The sequence below is a fragment of the Chelonoidis abingdonii genome, chromosome 6 (assembly GCF_003597395.2).
Source record: "Chelonoidis abingdonii isolate Lonesome George chromosome 6, CheloAbing_2.0, whole genome shotgun sequence".
NCBI classification, from domain to species: Eukaryota; Metazoa; Chordata; order Testudines; family Testudinidae; genus Chelonoidis; species Chelonoidis abingdonii.
This window is the reverse complement of record NC_133774.1, coordinates 95,653,970-95,678,435: the sequence shown is the minus strand read 5'-3', so window position 1 is coordinate 95,678,435 and position 24,466 is coordinate 95,653,970. Positions and strand designations below refer to the sequence as shown.

General features: G+C 42.5%; 1 protein-coding gene across 2 annotated transcripts; it reads left to right on the top strand.

Moving 5' to 3' along the window:
- Nucleotides 1–2,444: 2,444 nt before the first annotated feature.
- Nucleotides 2,445–23,934, top strand: VLDLR (very low density lipoprotein receptor). 2 transcript variants are annotated; one of them, XM_032801806.2, is made up of 19 exons: nt 2,445–2,779; nt 8,602–8,721; nt 10,687–10,809; nt 11,900–12,022; nt 14,069–14,440; nt 14,756–14,878; nt 14,972–15,094; nt 15,630–15,749; nt 15,827–15,952; nt 16,596–16,767; nt 17,246–17,470; nt 17,785–17,903; nt 18,529–18,668; nt 19,036–19,177; nt 19,530–19,676; nt 21,146–21,235; nt 21,690–21,767; nt 22,340–22,512; nt 23,346–23,934. In XM_032801806.2, exons 1-19 carry the CDS (start codon nt 2,524–2,526, stop codon nt 23,379–23,381), a joined length of 2,808 nt encoding a protein of 935 aa, XP_032657697.1. In that variant the 5' UTR covers nt 2,445–2,523; the 3' UTR covers nt 23,382–23,934. The 2 variants fall into 2 exon arrangements, with proteins under 2 accessions (XP_032657697.1, XP_032657698.1); XM_032801807.2 differs by lacking the exon at nt 21,146–21,235.
- The last annotated feature ends 532 nt before the right edge of the window (nt 23,935–24,466 follow it).

Here is a 24,466-nt window from a genome sequence, read left to right as displayed (position 1 = left end):
TGTCACTGCATTGAGTGTATAGTATATAAGATGTGCCTATAAAGAGAGTAAAATATTTACATGGTTGTTCAATTCTAATAAAGTAGACCATGCATATAACCCAAGGAAATACTGCATACTTAAAATCTACAAGAAGCAGCAATGTTTTTACTATAGCCACTTAAGCTGTCAGTGACTAATCAGCCCTCCTGAAAACCCTAATCCCCGCCTCCCACATATATACCTTTTTTCTTATTTGAAATGGTGTGAATTTGCTAATACAATTTTATGAAAATCCCAATAGAATGTATATGTATCCAAGGGATTAGACTGTTCTGTAGCATCTATTGATGCAGCATATGAGCCATGTTGGGAGCACAGAACCCCAAAAGACATGAGGTAGTGTAACCAGGGTTGGGTCCAGGTTTTCTGCCGCCCCAAGCGGTGAAAAAAAAGCCACGACTGCACGATTGCACCGCTCCACTCTTCGGCAGCAATTCAGTGGCAAGTCCATCACTCCGAGAGGAAGTGAGGGACCTGCCGCCAAATTGCTGCTGAAGACCTGGATGTGCCGCCTCAATAGCGGAGGGAGTGCCGCCCCTTGATATTGGCCACCCCAAGCACCTGCTTCTTTAGCTGGTGCCTGGAGCTGGCCCTGAGTATAACCCAACACCTCCTGGGTGTGGTGTTCTGTCCCATCTAGTGGTACTGAGACTACATAGAGTGAGAAAAAGCAAGAAAATGAGTCTGCTCCACAGCCTTAGCTAACAGGCAGCTGGCTTTTAGCTTATGTGGTAGAGGCTCACGCACTAAGTTTCAGAGGTCCCAGGTTCAATCCTGATGACTGGGGTCTGTTGGCATTACAGTAGCATAGGTGTTGAGTAGTGGACAATATATGCTCATTCCTCATACATACATTGATATTAGAGATGTGATCCCTAGATTCATTCCAGATATATGAAGTTCAACATTGCTTCTTATAGTAAGCACCAAGCCCAGTGACTACTGCCCATTTGGGGCCTTAAGAACACTCCATTCCAATGTGGTAGTACAATATGTCTTTCACAGGATCATGTAAAATGGCACAACTTGATAAGATCCAAGAAGAGCATCACTGAAGACAGCATACAGGGAAATGTTACAATATCCAAGAAGTCTAGAAACTAAGAGATACTGTTTCATCAATGGACTCATAGGCACAGCTCTAAAAACGTGTATCTTTTAAATGTAGGCTGAGAAAGATTTAGCGTGGCATTTAATGTCAAAAGACTGAAATAGCAACCGCCTCTTTCCACTGTTTTTAGGATTCAGCAGCTTAAGGAGCTTTCTGACTATACCAAGTTATTAATAGCCTGGTATATAATATTAACATAAAATAACAGATCTACTAAAATACGTGGATGAGAAAAGAGGAGCACTAACACTTAATAATAAATTCTAAAAGTACCATAAAGAAACAAATATGTTTTATACAGATCTCGCTTTTCTTTCACAAAGACTTATAATTGAATGTTAGAAAGTCTACAAAAGAAGAATAAAACTACCAATTCTTCCCCTTAAATAAAAGGTTAAGATTTTAATTCTAGGACCTCAACATATAATTGTGTATAATTAGCAATTAACTATAATCCTTGATGAGAGAATGCAGAAGTAGCAATTTTCTTCCTCAGTAGTAGGGATATGTTCTTTTAAGTCATATTCTAGTATAGAAGGAAAACCACATGTATACATACATGCATGCATGAATAGAAGTCTAAAAGACAGTTATTTGGAGAAAAATCAGTTTGCAAAGTGAATTTCAATACGCACTGTTATTAATATGCAAACTAGAATAGTGGATGAGAGAACGCAGAAGAAGCAATTTTCCTCTGAAATATGTTATTTTGGGTGGCTTTCTGTGCAGAGGATAAACTACATGCATGCAACAAAAAATCAAGGGGGACTGTATTTTCAGAAAATACTCAGTTTTCACTAGAGTGAGTCCATGTTTATATGCAAGCTTTTAAACATGCCAACTAGAAACCTGGATGAGCGATTTCTACTGATGCTTATTGTTAACAATAACATAACAGTCATTAACCATCATAACTCTATATCATTCCCTGTCACAGAGGGCAAGGCACAGGCGTGTCCAAAAATCATTCCAGAGCATACATTCCCCGCCCATCAAGTCTATGTTAATGTGCAGAAGCACAGGTGCCTCCAACGCTTTCCCCTGGCCGCCCCCCAGGAAGCCCTTGGCGGGAAGTCACTACTTACTGCGCAGCCGCTCGCGCACAGGTGCTGCCAACAGCTCGCAGCAGCTTCACCTGTGCGGCCGTGCCCCTGCCTTGCCCAGCAGCAGCGCCCGGCGGGATGGAGGAGGGCGCACAGCTGCGATCGGCAGGTTCGTGGATCAGGAAATTAGGGCAGGCGGCGGGGATTGGAGGCGCTCGAGAGCCAACCAGCGGCCGGCGGGGGCCCTCGTGAGTCACCGGCGGCCGCCGCACACAGGAGCTGGGCGGTTCGTATAAAAGCGTCGTGGGGACACCCTCCCCCTTGTGCATGTCTCTGGCTCGCTACTCCCCACCAGCCCGGGTCGGTGTGCGCGCTCCCCTCCTTTCTGCCGGAGCTGTCTTCCCTGCAGGCGGCCGGGCAAGGTGCCGAAAACAGGGGAGCTTCCCCCGCCCCACCTCCGCGGAGGCTGCTAACTTGTTGTGCGCGCAGCAGCTGCTGCACAGTATGGGCACGTTCTCGCTCCGGGGGCTCTGGCTCCTGGCGACGCTCTGCTGGCTGCTGGTCGAGCGCGGCTCTGTGCAAGGTGAGTAGCGATCGTGGGGCGCGGGGCGTTTGTATGTGGTGTCCCTGCTCCCTCCCCGCCTCCCCTGTGTGTCTCGGCCCTGCAGCCGGGCCGGTAGGGGGTGGGCGCGTGCTGTTGAATTGACACCGAGCCCGTTTTCACGTGAGGCACCGCTGCGGGGACAATGGGGATTTAGTTCCTTTCCCCACCCCCGGCGCGTGCTGGGGAATCCTGCCTTCAATCCAACTGCATTTAGGTTACTGAGCTGCTGCAGCCAGAGGGTCCCACTGGAGGAAAGCAGGGCGCGCGAGCACGCTCAGGCAGGCTCGTGACGAGCCGTGTTTCGGGGGGAGGGCCACGCAGGGAAAGTGGTGGAAGAACTGCTGCTCCTCCATAGCTCAGCAGCTGAGTAACAAGCATGGATCTTGCCTCTCCTGAGCGTGCAGGAGCATGGGAAAGTCGGAGCCCTGTGGCCTGAAGACCTGGGCAGATCAATAGCTTATGGAGGGGAGTACCCCTCCTTCCTCTCCTACGTGGGAGGGGAATGATTCCCTGTCAGACCTGGACTTCCCCACTTGTCGTGGATGGTGGTAGGTGGGCCTCAATCCCTATGGCTTTATTAGTTTGCCATCCAAACAGTAAACACTGAGGAAATGACTGAGTTTTGTAAGAGCCCATTACAGAATTTCACTCTATTTACAATCCCTGCAAGAAGCATGGTAAGGTTCATGGTACTTGTCACAATAATAGGGGCTAATTATACTTGGATGCCTCCTTATTCCAGCTGTAGGATGTTTGGGTGTGGGGAAAGAGGCTGAAGGGCTTGCATAATGGGAGGGTGGGGGAGAGGGAGACTGTAGTATGCACTTACAAGCTATCCAATACAGTATAGCTAAATACTGAATGGGTATATTTCAGGAGTTGTCTAGTGGTTCCTGTGTTGGTCTAGTAGCTAGTGACACTGGCCCCAGCTCAGGCCAACTACAGTTTCTATTTTTGTGTAAATGTTTTTTGGTTGGCATTGTGGAGAGGGAGTGAACTTTGAGTTTATAGCCACAAACCTGAAAGAGCTTAGATTTAATTATCCTGAGTGTGTGTTTAAGCCCATATGTGAGTCTTTTTTTAAGCTGTTCTGCCTACAGCTGCTAAACCAAAAAGCTAACACTTGCAATGATACCTTGGCTATTGGTCAAGACATCAAATCAAAACAACCATCAATTAGGGTTCACCAGACCTGTTATGATGACTTGCATTGTTGCTGTCTGGCAACTGCTGCATGTACTAGTTAACTTGAGAGATTTTTAGGATTAGGAAATGGTGGGTTAGTTGGGAGAAAAAGTGGCATTTTAGAAAATGCCACACTATCAGAGGCCTTGCTGACACTTCCAGTAGCTACTCCTTACTTCTGGAAAGGGACAGAGTCAACACCTCCAAGCAGATTTCCTTAGTCAGTATCAGCTCTTCATATGACAAGCTCTTTGCCATAGAGAAAGCATGAAGTAGCTAGAACTGCTCCCAGGGATAAAGGGAAGAGCATGTAATACTCCCTCTATCATATACAAAGTAGTAATGAAATCTGTTTCTTTCCAATCTTGAGTGGTGTAACAGTGAGATCACTGACAAAGCATGACCTTAACAAAAGCATTGAGCCCCTCTGCTCAGAGCAGGCTCACAATTAGGGGGTGTGGGAGGGAGACTTGGGAGGGTCACAGTTTCTCCTACAGAAAGGGGAGTACCTGACAATCACAGGAGGATACTCAATATAGTAACTGAAGACTTCTGCTCCATGTAGGCCTCCTGAATGCTGCTGCAGCAACAGGCCCTGGATGGGAAGCAGGTTAGGCGAGAAGCGGATGGTTGGGTAGGACCCTTCAGCTCATCCCTCCCAGCTTCCCCTGCGTGGGGCTGTGCTGAAGGTCTGGGGTCAGGAGGGGATGCTGCTGGCTGTGGAGGATGGGGGAGCAGTATTTAATGGGTGCAGGCTTGTTGCTGTACTAGTCAGTCTCACTTGCCAGGGCCCAGCTCCTTGCCTGTTTCACTCCCCTGCTATCTCTGCAGAAGAAACAGACAAGCTGGAGTCTGTTAGGGAGTCTGGAAAGGGCTGGGACCCTGCCCTTTCCAATCTGGGTGAAAATCAGTAATGTTAGAAGTAGCTTTTTGAAAACTGGTAAATGCCAAAAATAAAGGTGCATAGCTATGTACAACTGAAGTGGCTTAGGCTGAAACCAGCTAAAGCAGTTGGGTAAGAACTACTGGTCAATATAGACCTACTGGTATGAACACCCCATAAGGTAAAGGGGCTCATGCATCCAGAATCAGAGTCAAATGGTAATGATCTGTAATCTAAGTACTTAACATCAAAACACTAAAGATGTGACCTTGCCCTTTCATGCCTATGTCCAATATAATCAGCAACTTCTGCTTCTAGGTTACTGTTGCTAGCTAACTGCTTGCAGCACTTCACAGAACCCATTCCCAAAGTACTATGCAAACTCTAAGCATTAGCTGGCAGTGTCTAGTATGTAACAAATTGGGAGGGGGAGGAAGAAATCCAAGGTAGAGGATAGCTCTGCCACTACTCCAGTATGTGGCAAAAGACAAGTACTTCTGAGTCTAAAGACAGAAATACAGACACTAATGCTTAATTTGAAGGCTCTTCTGTGGGGTGTAAGCTATTACTATTCTAGTGCCAAAATAACTTAAAGTCACTTGAAGAGCAGGTGTGTTGTGTAGCTGGTTCAGAGCCCTAAAACTAGAAGTCTTTTGGAACAAAACACATCCTTAAATAGCAAAGGTTAACTACTTGTTCCTACAGACTAGTACTATTACTTAAATGAACTGCTGCAGTAGCAATTAAATGGAAGTATCAAGTGATTAAACTTCCCCTGGAGTTAAATGCATAAATGCAGACTTGTATAGAATAATGCAGATGTCACTAGAGTTGTAGTAATGTGTTCTATGTAGATGTTGCGTCTACAACTAGGCATGCTTTCTGAATGTGGTATTTAAAACTGTTTTTTTTTTTTTCTTGAATGATCCCATTTTGGCATGGGAATGAAGAGTCCCAAAACACTAGATCTATCTCATGCTAGATTAGGGCCTGTCAGTATCTTCATCTGCCCCAAACAATAGCATGTTTGCTTCTGACTACCTGCCCACTCCGCTGGCTAGTTAACTTCAGCCTTGCATGTCATGCAGGAGTGGATAATAGCAAAGATCTGACTAAATCAGTTTGGTTTAACTGGTATTTCACTATTGTAACACATTCTAGAAAATGTCAAACTAGATCAGTTTGATTAGATCTGTCATATCTGCTTGTCAGACATTGTAGCAGTGAAAGATGCTTAAACTGTTAAAGACAAGTTGCATACAAAACTTGAAATACATTGGCTTCCTAATGTAGGCTGATATTTGGCAGTACAGCATGCATTGACAAAACTGGATGTTATGCAGGTGAGTTTGCACTTGCCCTCACCCAATTTGTTCTGCCAGTACTTTTGGGACCACCTGGTGGCAAGTTGATGGCTACCCCATGTTATGCAGTGGACTTGCTGCTAAGTCAGCAAGTTGACTGTGATCTTGTACTATAGTTGAAGATACTTATGTACTGGCTTGCAGTCTACTCTATCTAGAATAGATTGCAAACAACAAATGGGGGGGGGGTTTCTTGTAAAAGCTAAAAATAGATGCCTTGATGCCAATAAAAACTTGTCAAATGATGCAACAAACAAGGGAGAAGCAGAACTCTTGCTTTTGCTATAGTCACTCCTCTAGACCTTAAGACACAAATGTAAGCACAAGGCTTGTGCAACTGCTAGGGAAACTGCTGCTGTACTGAAGCAGGTACTAGGTTGATATCAGTGTCTGTGTGGCATAATGTGATTATCCTATGAGGAATAGGGTCATTCAGCTTCCATAGAACAAGCTGGTATGGGGGGGGAAACCTGTACAGAAAGCTGTAGCAATTCCAGCTTGCAAACAGAATCCATAATAGTGCACCAGAACTATACACTTGTGCCCATCTCTCCCTAACTCAAACACTTGGCAAACAATTCTAGTGCAGAAAATAAAACTGACTTCTAATCTGAGGTACTGCCTTCAAATCCTATTGACAAATACTTCACACTTCTAACTAAAACCAATGCCAAACAAAGGCAATCTAACTGAACTGCCCATGCACAAAAGGTCTACATAAGGCACAACACTTATCCTTGAACTTCTAATGGTTAAAACTTAAGAGTGCTGTAAACTAATACTAAGACCATATGCCCCCTCATCCTAAGCATGGGGAGAAGGATGTGCACCTATTCATTAGCCATGAACACATGCTAAAACTGAACTTAGGTCAAGAACTACAGTCCTTGATGCTGGGGTGATGTCAAAAGTGGCATCCATACACTTGTGGTACTCATGTAAACATGTAACTTACAGGGACCTGGTTAAAGCTCATCTTTCTAAGTGGTGTTAACACTATCTGGTTTTCCCTAAAGCATTATGGGGGTTGCCCTTCTGTCAACAGTTGGGAGACCTAGTGATTTGTTAGTTTGTTCTGCTGCCCTGGATTTGAAGCTCTACTGACCAGCAGAGTATGTAACGGCATACTATTGCCAGACTCCTTAATTTCCATGTAGTAGGAAACTCTTCTTAAACTTCCACAATAGAGCTGAAAGCTAGCCTTCCTCCGTAAGCTGTCACAGACATAAAATAGGCTGGGCTCCTTTCTAAAGCACCTAACTGAGGAACACAAGTGTGTAGATGCCACAGCTGTCAACACATTTGCCCTTGCAACAAGGCTATGTCTATTTCTGCCATAGTGAGGTAACATGAGATACTGGCATGGAGAACATCACAGGATATGACAAGTCATTCTTAAAGCTTCCTAGATTAGTGAATTTCAATCCACTAAACCTCACCATGCCACACTTAACCAAATAGTCTACTTAAATATTGTCCAAACTGTAAGAAAAGAACTCTTGTATAGTTCAGTGATGCAGAGTGAGACAGTCTTGCATTTGAAGTCAGCAGGTAATCTTTCCCCCACACTACCTACTTTTGCTTCCAAGTAGAAAAGGCCCATGAAAAGAGGTATTCGTCCACCTAAGTGTTCTGTATCTAAAACATCCATGAAACAAGTAGTCTTGCAAACTGCAAGGCAAAGACTGTGGTCATTTAGCAATGACATTATTCTAAGTCTCTGGCCTCTTGGCAACTCAGTTGATACTATATCAGTGAACTTCTCCACTAAATTCCTGAGTCAAATGTGGTGTCCACCTTGTGAAGTGTCATGAGACACTGGCCTGAAATAACTACAGCAACAGATGTGAATGATGCAATCAAGTAGCTCTCAACCTTTTCAGTCTGTGCCCCTTTCAGGTATCTGTCTTGCATACTTCCAAGTGTACCTCCTTTATACTAATTACAAAATCAGACAAGTGTCACAGCACACTATTACTGACAAATGGTAGAGCAAGCAATTTAATGACAAAATAAATTGGAATATAAATATTGTACTTCTGTTTCAGTGTATAGCACATAGACAAGTTACTATTGCTGTATGGAATCTTAGTTTGTACTGACTTTGCTAGTGCTCTTATGTAGTCTGTTGTAAAATAAGCAAATATCTAGATGAGTTGATGTGCCCATGGGAGTATATGTACCGTTGGTGAACCACTGATCTAACTACTAATGAACACCGAGTAAGCATTCTTAATGACCTCTGCAGTCTTTGTAAACAAAGGATTCAGTTCTTGTCCCACTATCTTGAGCAAAAGCTTCCAGTGCTAAACAGACTACAGTAAAATATACCTGTAGTAGCTTGACTAAACTGACCTTCTTACCTCAAGGTGCAAGAGCAAAATGTGAAGAATCTCAATTCCAGTGCAGTAATGGACGCTGTATAACTCTGTTATGGAAGTGTGATGGAGATGAAGACTGTTCTGATGGTAGTGATGAAAGATCCTGTGGTAAGCCCTTGTACAACTGCAAAGTCCTCCTTGAGTAAGAACTCCATTGGTGGGGCATAACAGTCTTGCTTAGGAGAAGAGTTCCACTAATGCTAATATCTGGCTAGTGTTGAGTAAGCCAGGCAGAGGGAGGAAGTCAATTGGCTCAAACTAGGGTTTTATAGGATATCCAAATCTGATGCCATCTTGATCTTGTTCAAGAATAGTGTGTGTTCTCACACAGGTGTAGCTTTAAAAATTGCATTCAGGACTGAGTCCGGGCAGCTATAGTACCTTAGCTGAACCTCAAAACAACTTGTTCTGTCTAGTTCAAGGTAATTGACCCCTCCCATGGCTATAAAGACATCACTTAAGATAGTGTCAAATTTGAGCATAAAGCTGAGTCTCTGACAAACATCTACCTAGGTGGTTGAACAGCTTAAAATCTATCAAGTACTTCATTTGGCTTCCCCATGAGGTTATCTTTAGGGGTACTCCTCTTTCCAAATGTCTGCAATGGTGGTCCATAGCTCTCATTGTCCAGGGACAATCTAATTAATTCTTAGAAAGGGTTGTACAAGAAAACTGACAACTGGTCAGCTTCCTTCTGTCCAAGATCCTTACAGATGCCTGTGCAGTCCTAGACCATTTTGTCACCAATCCCTTGACGTACATGGAGCTGAAAAGGGGCGGAAAACTAGCTAGCATGCTGTTCCTTGCTTTCTCCTGCAGTGTCCCTCTGAACTAGCTACATATTTCTACTTCAAACCAGTTTACCACTGCAGTGCAACTTTGCCTTCAAGAATTTGTTAAACCAACTCTTATCTTCTAAAATAACAAATCATAATAGATTAATAGTGACATTATTATGGATTACAGCCTCCACTTCCTTTCCCCTAGCAGATCAGGTAGTATTAAATTCCCCCTGGTATCCATTTCCAACATGTGATTAGACATGCTGGAAATGACTAATCACTAATTAAATAAATACTTGCATTTGTTAAAGGACTGAATTGAATTTCCTGTGCAAAAGAGGAACACTAATCTCTTGCAGATTTAGCTCTTCAAAAACAAGAGTTGTTGGTTCAAATCTGTCAGAGCACCACATTAGGTGAAATGAAACTTCATCTGCCAGCAAACGTACTCTACAGTGGCTGTACATCTCTGCTACACCTACTTTTTTAGCAAACATCTTGGCAAGATTATTCTTAATGTCAATAGTTCCATATCTTACTTCAAACAAATATTGACAGAGTGCAACTTCCTTCACCTTCCCCATAACTGGAAATGAGAACTGATGTTCAAAGGTAACATCTTTACTACCAAACTAGACTTCTCTTGCTGGCCTCGTGAAAGCAAAACATGGAAGTGTGAAAGACCAAAAGCTGTTCCTTTCCACCCAGGCTAAGTACTTGTGTATAAGCTTTAAGCTGTAATGCAGAGGCGAAAACCACTCTAATTCGGTCTGACTTTATTTTGAGTTCCCCCTTGTGTACAACTTAGAATTCTTGCCTGTTAGTCTAGATTAGGCTGAGGTTATTAACACTTCAGACTTAGATTTAAGATCTCCACTGATCAACTCAACTCATGAATTGTTGGCTAGATATTGGCTGGATTGCTGTACTTGTGCATCTTACAAATGGATACAAGCAGATGTTTGTCTTGCATCTGTAATAGCTTAACTCTTTGAAAAGACCACTTTCTTTGCATCCAATACACAAACTACTAGTGCTTTATAAAGCAGCTTAGAGCATTATCTTCATTCTTCCCTCCACAGTGGCAATTTTTTGAAGGCTGTAAAAAAACTCACTGCTCATAGCAAACATATTAATTGGTACAACTATCCAGAAGTTCACTCATAACAGAGTATCCTAGACATTAGGCTTGCAGTAAAATGCTTGTGGCATCTAAGGTCCTTAATCACTCTAGGAGATTAGCTGTTAAGATATAATTGTATTTAAACATACTGGAACTCTTACTTTGCAGTGAAGAAGACCTGTGCTGAATCTGACTTTGTGTGCAGCAGTGGTCAGTGTGTCCCTAACAGGTGGCAGTGTGATGGGGACCCAGACTGTGAAGATGGATCTGATGAAAGCCCTGAACTGTGCCGTAAGTGAGCCTATCACTGTGCTGACAATCAAATTAAATTAATCTGAGTAGGAAAACAATCTTTCAACGAAAAACTGTCCATCTTGTTGCCTGTCGTCATAACTCCTAGGTTTAAAACTAACCTCTTATTCTAAGCAATCAGTTGCATATACCTGCTGCTTGAGCTGTTCCCCAAGTTACCGTCGACTTAAGGTACTAAGGTATTCTCAGCTCTTTGCAATCCCCTTCAAGGAACAGTCTTCAGAGTTAAAAATGATCTTCTCAGGAACAGGAGAGACTTCAGTGTCCAATGTAATCTTTGGGTACCTGCATAAAGCCCCCATTACCTTTTTGTAATCCTAGGCAGATCTGTGGGCTACTAAGGCTGTTACATTTCCACTAAAAGGGAATCTGGAACAGGGATATCTGTAATAGAATGTCTGAAGATGTTTGAGCATGTCCTGGGATTGCTTTGTCCTCCTGCCATTGATGCATTCTGTAGACTCCAATTCAGTTGCAGGAACCAGAGTAGAAGACCTTAACTCAGTTTCTAACCCTCTTGATTGTGAGTACAGCACTCTAAAGGGTACCACGTAGCCCTGGCTGCCCCTGAAAGCCAGTTCATGCACCACTGCTACAGTATTAACAAAGGGGAAAAACCAAGTAAAACTTTCATGCAACTGCACATGCAGCCTTAACTGCCTTCTTAACTAACTTAACCCTACCCTGTATCACTCCTCCCCTGAGAATGAAACAGTAAATCTAAAATAACTACACATGCCATACAAATAGACATCAGAAATACCATCAGCATAATTCATAAGGTAACCTGTAACTCCATAGTCCAGATAAAACCATTTTTCCTCTCCTAGAAAGACCTGAAGCCCTTCTCAGTGGCTATTAGAACTGACTCTGCATTTCACTTTTCACTGTCCATGCCAACAGCAGTCAACCTACGGCAGCTTTGCTATTTGTGAAAGTGTAATGTCAGGATTTAAACACTAGTCTGAATCCTAAACTGCTTTCAGTAGAAACTTTAAAACCTAAACTCTAGACTTCTTAAGTAGCTCTTGAAACTGACCCCTGTCTCTCCAAATTCAATCCTCAATAGACATGAGAACGTGCCGGGTAAACGAAATCAGCTGTGGTCCTCGATCAACTCAGTGTATCCCTCTGTCCTGGAAATGTGATGGTGAAAATGACTGTGACAGTGGTGAAGACGAAGAGAATTGTGGTAAGGGAAGGAAACGCATGGCAGCCTGTATAGCTTTTTCCAAATGTACTTGGCCTGAAGATGAGCTAGCTGTGTAAAATAGCCAACCAGTGCTCTTAGAACTAACTTCTGTAAACTCAACTGGAGTTTGTTAGTATAGTCACATCATATAATCAAACACTACTCTGCCCAGTCCTATAGCAAGTTCAACTGTGTAAGTGATTTTAAAACTTGTTCATTTTGGTCATACTACACTTGTAAGTGCTGGTATGGGTCTAATATTAGACAAATTTAAAAGGCTAAGTTCCTCTAAGCAAGAACACAGCCTCCTAACTCAATCTGAATTATAGTTTGAGTACCAACTGCCAGGCTCTCTGCAGTAGCTAAGTAGTAGTCCATTCTATCTCCATACTATTATACAGTTCATTGGAGAGCAAAACTAATGGCATTTGCTTAGTGGTGATCCACTCAGTACTGTAATACTCATGTGGCTAGTCCCTTGTCATTTGGACTTTGTAAAGCTGCCATTCTATAAAGCCTTATGGCAGATGGCTTTAGCTGCTACATTAACAAATTTATCACCTTCTAAACATGTACTAAAAGGGCTCTATCCCTAGATTTAGACAACAGCTTATTTTTCTTAACAGATGTTACCAAAGATCATACTAAAATCTAGCTTTCCCCAGCCTGTACTTGCAAAGAAGAGTGCAGAGCAGAACTTCCTCACTGCCCTTCAGTCAGATGTTCAAGAAACAACCCGTGTATGTCATGGTGGTATCACTGAATGCACATCCTCTGTATTTTGTTGAGTTGAAGATGCAAGGCACAGTGCCAAAGATCATTCTAAAACTGTCCTTGGAGTTGATACTCTTAAGTCTAAGATTTAGATGCTATACCAGGCTTCAGAGTAAAGGCTTGCATTGGTATAGATTACTAGAATTCCCAAATACGGGATATGAACCTAAGAAACTAGAACAATTGGCATTCAATGACTGCATTGGCTGACTGGAATTTCTGAAGTAAATACTTGCAAAAGTGATCTTCACTGCTACCCTGTCATAGTATCTTTCCCCAATCTGAACCTTAGAGTCCAAAAAATGAGGTACTAGCATGAATTCCTCTAAGCTTAATTACCAGCTTAGATCTGATACGCTGCCACCAATCAGGACTTTGAGTGCCTGAAACTCTGGTCTCCCCAAGATCCAGATCCCCTGGACCTTAATACAAGGAAAGTAAGCTCTTTCCCTCACTAGTGCCTCTCTTAGGCTTTCCCTCCCTGGGTTACCCTGGAAGATCACTAAGATTCAACTCCTTGAATCTTAACACATAGAGGAATTCCACCTCCCTCCTCCCCTTTTTCCCTCACCCAGAGGCAATACAGATTCAAGCTCCATGAATCTAAACCAAAGAGGACATTTACCTTTCTCCCCCACCTCCTCTATCTGTCTCTCCAGGAGAAACACAGAGCAGGTTTTTCCTCCCCCTTTTTCCCACCAATTCCCTGGTGAGTGCAGACTCCCTTCCTTTGCCTTAACCAGGGGAAAAAATTAATCAGGTCTTTTACAAGACTCTTTAATAAAAGAGTAAGAATTCTCTGTAATTTCAAGATGTAATATTACAGGGTCTTTCAGCTTATAGAAACTGGAGAAAAAGCATCCTCCAACAGAAATACAATTTAAAATACTTCCAGCAAACTACACATTTGCAAATAAAACAATTAAAAAGACTATACTGCCTTTGTACTTACAAAATTGGAATAGAAGACTAGAGAGCCTGTGGGTACATGTGGTCACTCTCAGAAACCAGAGCACAGCAGACAGAACAAAAGGCACACCCAAGCTTCCCTTCACCCAGATTTGAAAGTATCTTGTCCTCTGGTCAGGTGTTGCAGGTTGCTGTTTGTTAACCCTTTACAGGTGAAAGACATTAACCCTTAGCTATCTGTTTATGACATACCCTTTTGTAGAAAACTAGTTATGTCAATGTTAACCTGATGTAGAAGACCAGATGATGCAGTCATAGGTCTAAAATCCTGACACTGATTGATTGAATTCCCTCTCTTACTAGGCAATGTAACTTGTAGCCCAGCAGAGTTCACTTGCTCCAGTGGGCAATGCATCTCCAAAAACTTTGTCTGTAATGGCCAAGATGACTGCAGTGATGGTAGTGATGAACTAGACTGCACACCACCTACTTGTGGAGCACATGAATTTCAGTGTAAAAGTTCTAGCTGTATCCCTATTAGCTGGGTATGTGATGATGATGCAGACTGTTCAGACCAGTCAGATGAATCTCTAGAGCAATGTGGACGTCAGCCTGCCCATCCTGTGAAGTGTTCCCCTAATGAAATGCAATGTGGCTCAGGAGAATGTATTCACAAGAAGTGGCGATGTGATGGAGACTCAGACTGCAAGGATGGAAGTGATGAAACAAACTGCCGTAAGTAACTGAGCATCGGCCTGCTAAACCCAGGGTTGTGAGTTCAGTCCCTGAGGGGGCCACTTAGGGATGTGGGGCAAAATCAGTAGTTGATCCTGCTAGTGAAAGTAAGGGACTAGACTCAATGACCCTTCAGGGTCCCTTCCAGCTCTGAGAGGCATATCTCCATATCTATTTACAGGAGTGAAATTCCAACTCATTACCTCTTCCCTCATTCAATCACTGGCTCTCCCAAAATGTCTTAAGGCTTCAAATACTTCTGTAACTGAGTCACCAAGACCTTCAGGATTCTAACTCTGCAGCACTTCTTTTCAGCTTCCCGGACTTGTAGACCAGACCAGTTCAGATGTGAAGATGGAAATTGTATTCATGGTAGCAGGCAGTGTAATGGTATAAGAGACTGTCTAGATGGAACTGATGAGGTCAACTGTAAAAGTGGTAAGAACAGAACTAAGTGGTGAGACTCTCCTCCTCCATAATAGGACTTCCTAGATTTTTATCTAATGGCCTTTTCCCTCATTATCTTGACAGTTGATCAGTGCACTGGATCTGGCAAATTCAAGTGCAGAAGTGGGGAATGCATAGACATCAGCAAAGTGTGTAATCAGCAGCAAGACTGCCGGGACTGGAGTGATGAACCCTTGAAGGAATGCAGTAAGTGAGCCACCTGCTTGGAATGTCACTCAACAGGCTTGAGACTGAGCCTTGTCTGCAAGAATCAGACAAAAGGCACTTGCACTAAGTAACTTTCTATGCTTGGGATGCTAGTTAAAGACTAAAGGATCTTGCTTCTAGTTAGAACTGAACAGTGGCTTGCCTGCGTCTTTTAACTTAAGCTTGCACATAACTAAAGTGACTAGATAGCTGCTTTATGCCTAGTCATGAACCAGGCTGCAGATAACTGTACAACATAGTACAGAAACCTAGCTCCAAATAGCACTGAGCTTCTCTTAGCTGAAGTCAGTTCACTTGATGTGCTTGCAGAACTATCTACATGTCAATAACATGAACACCAACATACCCTATAGGACTCTTAACAAGTGTCTGTTCCAAAAGGAGTATTGGCCAGTACTTGATTTTTTCTGGTGTATTCTAGAACTAGTAGCCTTCTAATATAGACAGGCATGGACAGCCTGAGATTTCAATTAGATACAGAAACAGTTGTGGCAACTTTAACTCTATATTCCAGACTCGAATGAATGCCTGGTGAACAATGGTGGATGCTCTCATATCTGCAGAGACCTAGTTATTGGGTATGAATGTGACTGCCCAGCTGGGTTTGAACTGATAAACAGGAAAACATGTGGAGGCAAGTATCTACTACCATCTTGGCCCCTAAATGAGTTAGTCTTATTGTTTCAATACTAACTCTACGGTCTTTCTTAGATATTGATGAATGCCAGAATCCTGGGATCTGCAGTCAAATCTGTATTAACTTAAAAGGAGGCTACAAATGTGAATGTAGCCGTGGCTATCAAATGGATCTAGCTACTGGAGTGTGCAAGGCAGTAGGTAAGCACAACTTCCAATGCTGAATTTATCAGGAGCCCAAAAGCGTTAGAAATAGAAGAAAAGAGCCTTGTCAGAAGCTATGACAAAGGTATACCAGAGTTACTGCACCTGGCTGGTGACATATAGTGTGTTCACTATGGGGAGCCATATACTAGAGGATTGATTAAACTCTGCCCAATGAATTGGGTTCAAGGATTTACTAAATCAGCCTTTGTGCTCTTAACAGCACAAAGTCTGAAGGCCTCACTGCAACAAGTCACTTGAACCATCATTCTCTGTAAGGTACAGGTAATCTTCCAGCGGCATTTAATTGAGCACATACCTTTTTATCCTTCAGTAATCTCAGATATTGAGAACACTATTTGGAGGCAAAGGGGAAAAACAGTTGGCAGTCTTTCAGGCTGAGCTATAAACTGCAGGAGACCTGTCCCTCTAAGCACTTATTGCTGATGTGAAAGCATAAGGGAGCCAATGGAGGCTGATACTTTAAGATCCTACTAATATCTCAGAACACAAGTCTAGCAGTCACCATGTGCAATCAGCACTGTACTCAAAGCTTCTAAACATCTGGGATCATACTAGTGTAAGAATGGCCTGTCAACTATATACTAGAATTGAAGGTAACTTCTAACTTCACTTTCAGGAAAAGAACCATGTCTGATTTTCACTAATCGTCGGGACATCAGGAAGATTGGCCTGGAAAGGAAAGAATACCTCCAGCTTGTAGAGCAGCTAAGAAACACCGTAGCTCTAGATGCTGACATTGCTGAGCATAAACTCTTTTGGGCTGACTTTAGCCAAAAAGCAATTTTCAGGTAAACAACCTGCCTGCTTCTAACTTTCATGAGTTTGTCCTCCTGAAGTTGTAGCTCTTAAAGTGGCTGGCTAAAGACTTGTAAACTTTCTAACTTAAGTCAGACAAGCATTCTTGCGTACAGCTTGAATCTCTAAGAATTGCTAATTTCAGTAACCATAGCCTTGAAGTCATCCCACTGCTATTCAGTGGGATACTCTTACTCAAAGTTGTGCATGTACTCCTGCACTGAAGTTGGAGTTGCAGCCAAAGTATGAGCACAATTTGAGGCCATCTGTTCTGACTTCAGCTAAAAAGGTTGAACTAAACTTTGAACAAAAGGCAGGTTGTGGGTCTAGTTTAAAATCTTCCAATTTTGAGGCTAGCTACTTCAGAATCCTTATGTTCAAGGTTTGTACACATACTCCAGTAGCAGTCTGGAGTATCTCTTCTGTTCCAACCACCATACACTAGATGAAATAATCACTTTTCTCTTCCAGTGCCTCACTTGATAGTCGTGACAAGGTGGGCGAACACTTAAAAATCATAAGCAATGTACACAGTCCTGCAGCAATTGCTGTTGATTGGATTTACAAGAACATCTACTGGACTGATTCAGCTTTAAAGAGTATCTCAGTGGCTAGTCTTGATGGTGCCAAAAGGAAGGTTCTCTTTAATACAGACCTAAGAGAGCCAGCCTCCATAGCTGTGGATCCTCTCTCTGGGTGAGTATTACACTCTAAACAGACTAGTAGCAAGATGACTTGGCATTATACTTAACTAGATTAGTAAGCAAACTACAAAGCAGTAAGCTGAAAGCTGTCTAGCAACAGGCTGGCAGAACACAACCATTTGAAGGTGACAAGTTGAGCACACTGGAGGATGCTTGGCTCAGTCTTGTATCAAGCCAGTGTCTAAATTAAGTCTAGACCTTCCTGTAGCTACAATAACATGCAAGAAGCAGTACTTTGTATGTAAAGTGTAACTTAAACTACAATATAGCTAACTGCAGGCTGCCTAATGACTTGATTCTTTACAGCTTTATGTACTGGTCTGACTGGGGTGAACCAGCCAAAATAGAAAAGGCAGGAATGAATGGACTCAGTAGACAGCAACTGGTGACAACAGACATCCAGTGGCCTAATGGAATTGCACTAGGTATTTCATTTTTTTGCAAAATTAACTTCCCTGGGAGTCCAAAATGTCAGTCTGTTTGAAAGACATCAGATCTTCAAGAAATCTCAGTCTGCAAGTCAAGACTCCCTGGAAAGCTTGTGGATGGTAACAATGAGAAGGCCTTGAACCCGTAGGATGCAGCCATGGCTTCTAGGCACTATGCATTCAAGCTTCTGCCACTGTCTTTTGACCAAAGCTGGCAATTTTAGAATTGGAAGTCTTTTGAAATGTTCTCCCCATTAATGGTAGCTTGACCATAGCAGATGCTTGCAGATAAATGGTACACCATTCATGAGGTAGCACCAACACATGGAGTACCATTGTAGTGCCATAATTAAGGCAAGTATTTGTCAATCTCCGTCCAGAGAACATCAATCTAGGTGCTACTGTGGTAATGCAACTGTCTTCTCATATGAATAGTGCATTTTTTCTTGTGGGGAAACCTACCAGTGGAAGCTGGGTGCACATGCACTCTAAATGGCATTTGTCAGCTCTATATTAACCCAAAGTTAAATACTTTCAAAGGCAATCTGAATAGTGAGGTTTTCCAGGTAACACAAGTGCTTGTCAGATTCAATGTGCTAAAATGCAACTTCTCTCCTCCTAGATCTTGTAAAAAGCCGCCTCTACTGGCTTGATTCAAAGCTACATATGCTGTCCAGTGTGGATCTGAATGGCCAGGATCGTAGGATTGTGTTAAAATCAAATGAGTTTCTTGCTCATCCTCTTGCTCTAACTATATTCGAGGTGAGAATAAGTCTCAAAGCATTCCAGTAGGTAACTGACTGTAGGCTCCCTTTGAAGGGGCAGGGTACAGCAAGAGACTCTAATAGACTGCAGAAAACCTGCTGCAGTGGGATTATTATAGCCTCCTATACTGAAGCAGAGTGGCAAATACAAAGCTGAATATATAAGGCTAGTTATGGAGGAGTTAAACTTCATGTTATGGTTGAGGCAACATGAGTGATCCTAATCTAGCTGAACTGCATAGATACTTCAGATTACTTGCACTCACTAAATCAGTCCCCATGCACAGGGGAGAACGTATCCATCCCTGGTGATGGACAAACCAAACTGGTCCCAACCATAATAGGATGCAATAACTGTCTTCTAGGACCGTGTCTACTGGATTGATGGGGAGAATGAAGCAGTCTATGGTGCCAATAAATTTACAGGATCTGACTTGGCTACACTAGTGAACAACCTCAATGATGCTCAGGATATCATTGTGTATCACGAGCTTGTTCAACCCTCAGGTACTAGATGTAAACTGTGGCAATGTTAGACTTTCTTTGTAAACTTCTGCCTTGCTACTATTAAGTAGATCTTAAAGAAGCTTAAATCTCCCCTGTAAGGGAGTGAGGTGAGCTCATCTGGCCAAAAAGCGCACTAAGCAGAACTAGCACTACAGTAGAGGTGGTGGTGCAGGGGGCTGTTCAGAGGTCTCCTGAAAGAGTAAAGTTGTATATTGTGTGGCTTGAGTTCCATGGCCTAGAAACTGTCTGGTATGTATGGACTATCAGTATATCCTCTGCCATGTACCAATGCTAAACAGTTGTCTGCAAGACTAAAGCACTGGTCTGATTTTTAAATTGACTGTGCCAACAGGCACAAACTGGTGTGATGAGACCATGAAGAACGGTGGCTGTGAGTATCTGTGCCTGCCTGCTCCCCAGATAAATGAACACTCTCCAAAGTATGCCTGCGCATGTCCTACTGGATACAAACTGCAAGATGATGGCCTCAGGTGTAAAGGTAAAGTGACGCAACTGAAATTACTCTAGAGGGGACCTAATGAGGGACTGAGCAATCAAGACAACTGTCAGGTTAGAGCATTACTCTAGGACTTAAGGCTCTACTGTTCTCACATGAGTAACATTTATGTGGGGACTTAAACTGTGGCAATATAACTGAAATATAAACTCTTGCAATGATTGTTGCATTATGTGCAAGTCTGTGCCTGGCTTCTGCATATTCATCACCATAACTGAGCAGACCTTGTGCATTCCATCAGGATGGGGGAGCTGACTGAGTTATTAGCTGGAACTTCCAGAGCCATCCACACCTTGCCTAACTCAATGGTTCTCAACCTTTCCAGTCTATTGTACCCCTTCCATACTGCATGTTTCACCTCACTTAAACTAATTGCCTACAAAATCAAGATCTAAAATACAAGGGTCACTGCACACTATTACTAAATGCTTTTTGTCTGTAGATGGGAGTGGGGGAGAAATTTTAGTTTGTATTGACTTTGCTAGTGCTCTTATGAAGCCTGTAAAACTAAGCAGCTATCTAGATGAGTTTGCATACCCCCAGGTGTATCAAGGTCTTCCAGGGAGTACATATACTTCTGGCTGAGAACCACTGGCCTGACTTGCAACTTCTGTAATTAATCAAATGTTAATGGATACAGGCTTGGGTGGGGGATTCACTTATGCTTCAGACAATAGCAGGTAAGTGCTAAAGTTGAATAGGCTCATACTCTATTAGGAGTTAACAATCTCCTGCCCAGTTAGTCTGAGGGCCACTCAGTGAGTTAGACTGTAGTTACATGGCAGGCAAAGCTCTGTACAAGAATACAATTCCTATAGTAGGTCCTTAAATGACCAGAGGAACTTGTACAGTGTGCTCTTGAACTAGTTCAACAGGTACATGGCTACTTAATGAACTCCAGCAGAATGTCACTATGATCAGCACTCCAAAAACCCATCCATGTATGACTTGATTACAGCAGTAATCACTGAGTGAGCAAAAACTCTAAATGTCCTGTCAAACACAGTGCCTACCTAGCTTACATATTACAGCTCTGGATAGCTACCAACAGGCCCCTGTGAAACTTGAACTTTTCACTAAGTAGTGAAACACCAGGAATCTGGTTCACTCCTGTATCAAAGCTTTATTAACAGTGAAATTGATGTATTCTAAAAATCTAGGAGTAACAAACTTTTGGTGCAAGCTATTGGCTTCTATGTAAAAGGCATATTTAACTGTCCAGCCATACTTCCCAAAGCATCAGACTTCTGAGCAAAAACAAACCCAGCAGCTGAGATTGCAACTTCCTAGCAGAGCAAACCTATTGCATCCTCAGTCAAGAACTTGATCCAGTAAAATCTCTAAAAGCTGCATGACCATTCTACCATCTGCTAAACACTCACAACCACAGCTTAATAGCAAGTTATTTCAGAACTTCAGGATTAACTGGGTTCTTGATTTTTTATAACCAGTTTTAGGTACTGGAACTACTGTGGCTTACACTGAGACAAAAGATACCAGCACAACAGAAAAACCACCAACTGTTGGACCAGTTTCTGGAGGTATTGGTCCCAATAACTCACTTTCAATCATGCATTACAGTGACTGAGCAGGGTACACAAACTGGCTTCAGACAACTTGCATGCACAGGTTTAGCATGTTTGTGCTATCAGGGAACACATTCAGCTTTCACAGATGTAAAAGGCAAGTGAGTAGTGCAGTATTAAGGCTAGTTCAAGCATGTGTCCTCTTGTGATAGCCTAGCATCTCATGTTGGCCATGAAAATTACCAGTCAGACTTTTTTCCCCTAGGGAATGCAAATTCATGCAACTGCAGAAAGTGGAAGAGTACTTAAGGGGCTACGTGCTCTAGAATTCTTTACTTCCATCTAGCTTTAACAATGAGTAGAGAAGAGGTGATTCTTTGCTATGGTCTGAGGAAGCTGCTAGCCTTGGACTAAATTCAGCCAACCCAGCAGCAGTGAATAATAGAGATTGTATGTATTCCTCTTCTAGGACACAACTTCAGCAGTGCAGTGTCAGAAGTCAGTTCTGCCAAAGGAACTTCAGCTGCCTGGGCTATTCTTCCTCTAGGTAATGTACTTGGGTGCAGTGCTCTGACAGACCCTACTGTAGAGTGGCTGGGTACAACTCAACATTCCAAGGGATTGACCAGTCTGAAAACAATTTCATCAAAATAGATGCTTCCAAAAGCAGAACACAACATTCTGTGACATCAGTGCTAGGGACACTCTCAGTTTTAAGAGGCACTAAATCTACTAGAGTTAAAACTCAGCCCATTTAAAACTACTCCATTTGTGACATCCCATACAAAAGGAACTATGCACTTGTAAAGATCTATTCATTCAAGTCTTGAGCATTATCACTTGATTTCTCTACCTAAATCTGCCATCATATTCCACCAGCTCTAAAACCAACAGTCCATTGCATGGTAACTGGCCTTATTGTAAGGTGAAGATGCAACTAGAAAAAGTAGTAGCGCAAGCCTGTCCTAAAAACTAGTTGAGGAGAACAAACTTCTTCCTATGGTGCAAGCCATTGCCAGCCAGAATTGAAACTGGACTACTACAGGACTTTGTCTCTGACATTCAGCTAGAATGACTTCTGGTTTGGCTTAGCTCACAACTTGTCTCCTTTTATTTCAGTATTACTGGCACTGGCGGCAGCAGCAGGTGGCTACTTCATGTGGCGTAACTGGCAACACAAGAATATGAAAAGCATGAATTTTGACAATCCTGTTTACTTGAAAACAACTGAAGAAGATCTCACTATTGATATTGGGAGACACAGCAGTTCAGTAGGACACACTTACCCTGCAGTAAGTATAGATGCTTGGTTTGGGAGTCAAATGGCAGTTGGAGATTATGCTCTTCATAGCTGAAGTCTCAAGATACCAAAATATTGACTTGGTTTCTAAAGTAGTTACTCCTGACAAACTTGGCCAACCTTTCTATAACAGTTGGATGGCATTGTCAGGTCTGAGGTGCAGACCATCTCCTTCCTATACTTCAGTAGGAGGCCAAAGGAAGACCCATTGCCAAAATACTGGGCTGAAGATGGCAAAATAATGCCACAGCAGTTATGATATGCCACTTTCTAGGCAGCTGAGACCAGGCTTGCCACCATGGCAGGCAGCATGTAAAATTCCTGGCAGATACCTGGTACATAGAGCTCTAAGGCATTGAACATGCTAGCAAATGAGCCTTGCAAAATATAAGGTTGCAACAGGGATGTTTGCCATACATTTGAATGGCTTGCCAACAAGCCAGTTACTCTAAGCAGGGGTCCCTCTACAATGTCCCTTTACCAGTATGTATTGGCAGGTGAAGTGAGGCCAGTGCCCTACCCACTTTTGGGATGTGGGACAGCAGGTGGTTCTAGTAACATGCAGAGCAGCAAGTCTGGCTTCATCACTTCAGCTACCAAACACTCAGCACTGGAGTGCAATTTGCTTTAGATGTCACTTTTTAAAAGGAATGTTTTTTGTTAATGTAACACAGCTCTAGCTTGCCCCTTTCCAAAGACAAACCTAAAACTAATCTTGCAAAGATACAAACTTAGTCTCTGGAAGGACATCTTGCACAGTGTGACTAGACTTTTTTCTTGCAACCCAAGACTTGCTTTTAATACACATTTGCTCCTTCCATACAGATATCAGTTGTAAGCACAGATGACGATCTAGCTTGATTGCCAACTAGAGTGTTCTACAGTCTGTCTGGATGGTAACAGGCAAGTAGCTAAGATTCTTCCAAGATGGAAGAATGAAGAAACCTGTGTGTGGAGCAAGCTTGTGTAAATATCTTATACAGATTACCAGAACTCTAAATATATGTCCAATTCAGCTTTTGATGGTTACTGTTTATCTGTAACCCTTGAATTTGTCAGTACTACCACTGACCAACTATTTAAAGCACTTTCAATAGAAAGCCATATTCCAGGAACAACTTGTGCTATAGTGTACCACCTGTACATACTTGTATAGGCCACTTGTAAATATTAAACAATCACTATTAAGCACTTTGAAATATTTCAATGTAAATTGTAAACATTTTTCAATGGTAGGGTCACTGGCGATAGAACGGGTTATTCAGATAAATTGCCAAAAATTTGTAAACATGTAATTTTGTACAAATTGTGAATCTTTCCTGCCTGAGACACCTTAGGGGTGTACAGAGGATGAATGCTCTGTCAAAACCACTGTAAAGTTAAATGCTAAAATTAAAATGTTCACTGCACATGACTAGTCGCCTTGACTCTTCTATTATACATAATGGAATTAGAACAGTTTTGGGGGTCCCAGCTAGATATGTCACTTGGATCTTGGCACCTTTCCTGTGAGCCTAAAGCAAGAGGAAATATTCTTCTTTCTGCCCTAAAACTCAAATTGGGAAAGCTAATCTAAACTAATTTTCCAGTATCTGTTTTGGCAATACCCCATAGCTAAGGCATCTACCAGATCTGTTCAATTTTATGCATTCTGCTAGTGCTGCAATGTAAGCAATAGATCAAAGGGCACAGTTCAGGATGGAGCTGCTAACTGTAGAACTGATTTCTGGGAAAGTCAAATCTAGTTATCTTAAATCCATGTTGAAGGCTTTTATTGCTGTTTTAGCATTGCTGTTGGCACCATACCTTAGGCTATCTCAGCTTATAGCAGCTAGTGTGGGGGTAGACAATTTTCACAGGGGGGATCACTCCACACATTTGATAAGTCATCCAGGCTCTACATCTCTATCCTACTAATGGAGAGGGGGCATTCTGAGAGGGAGTCT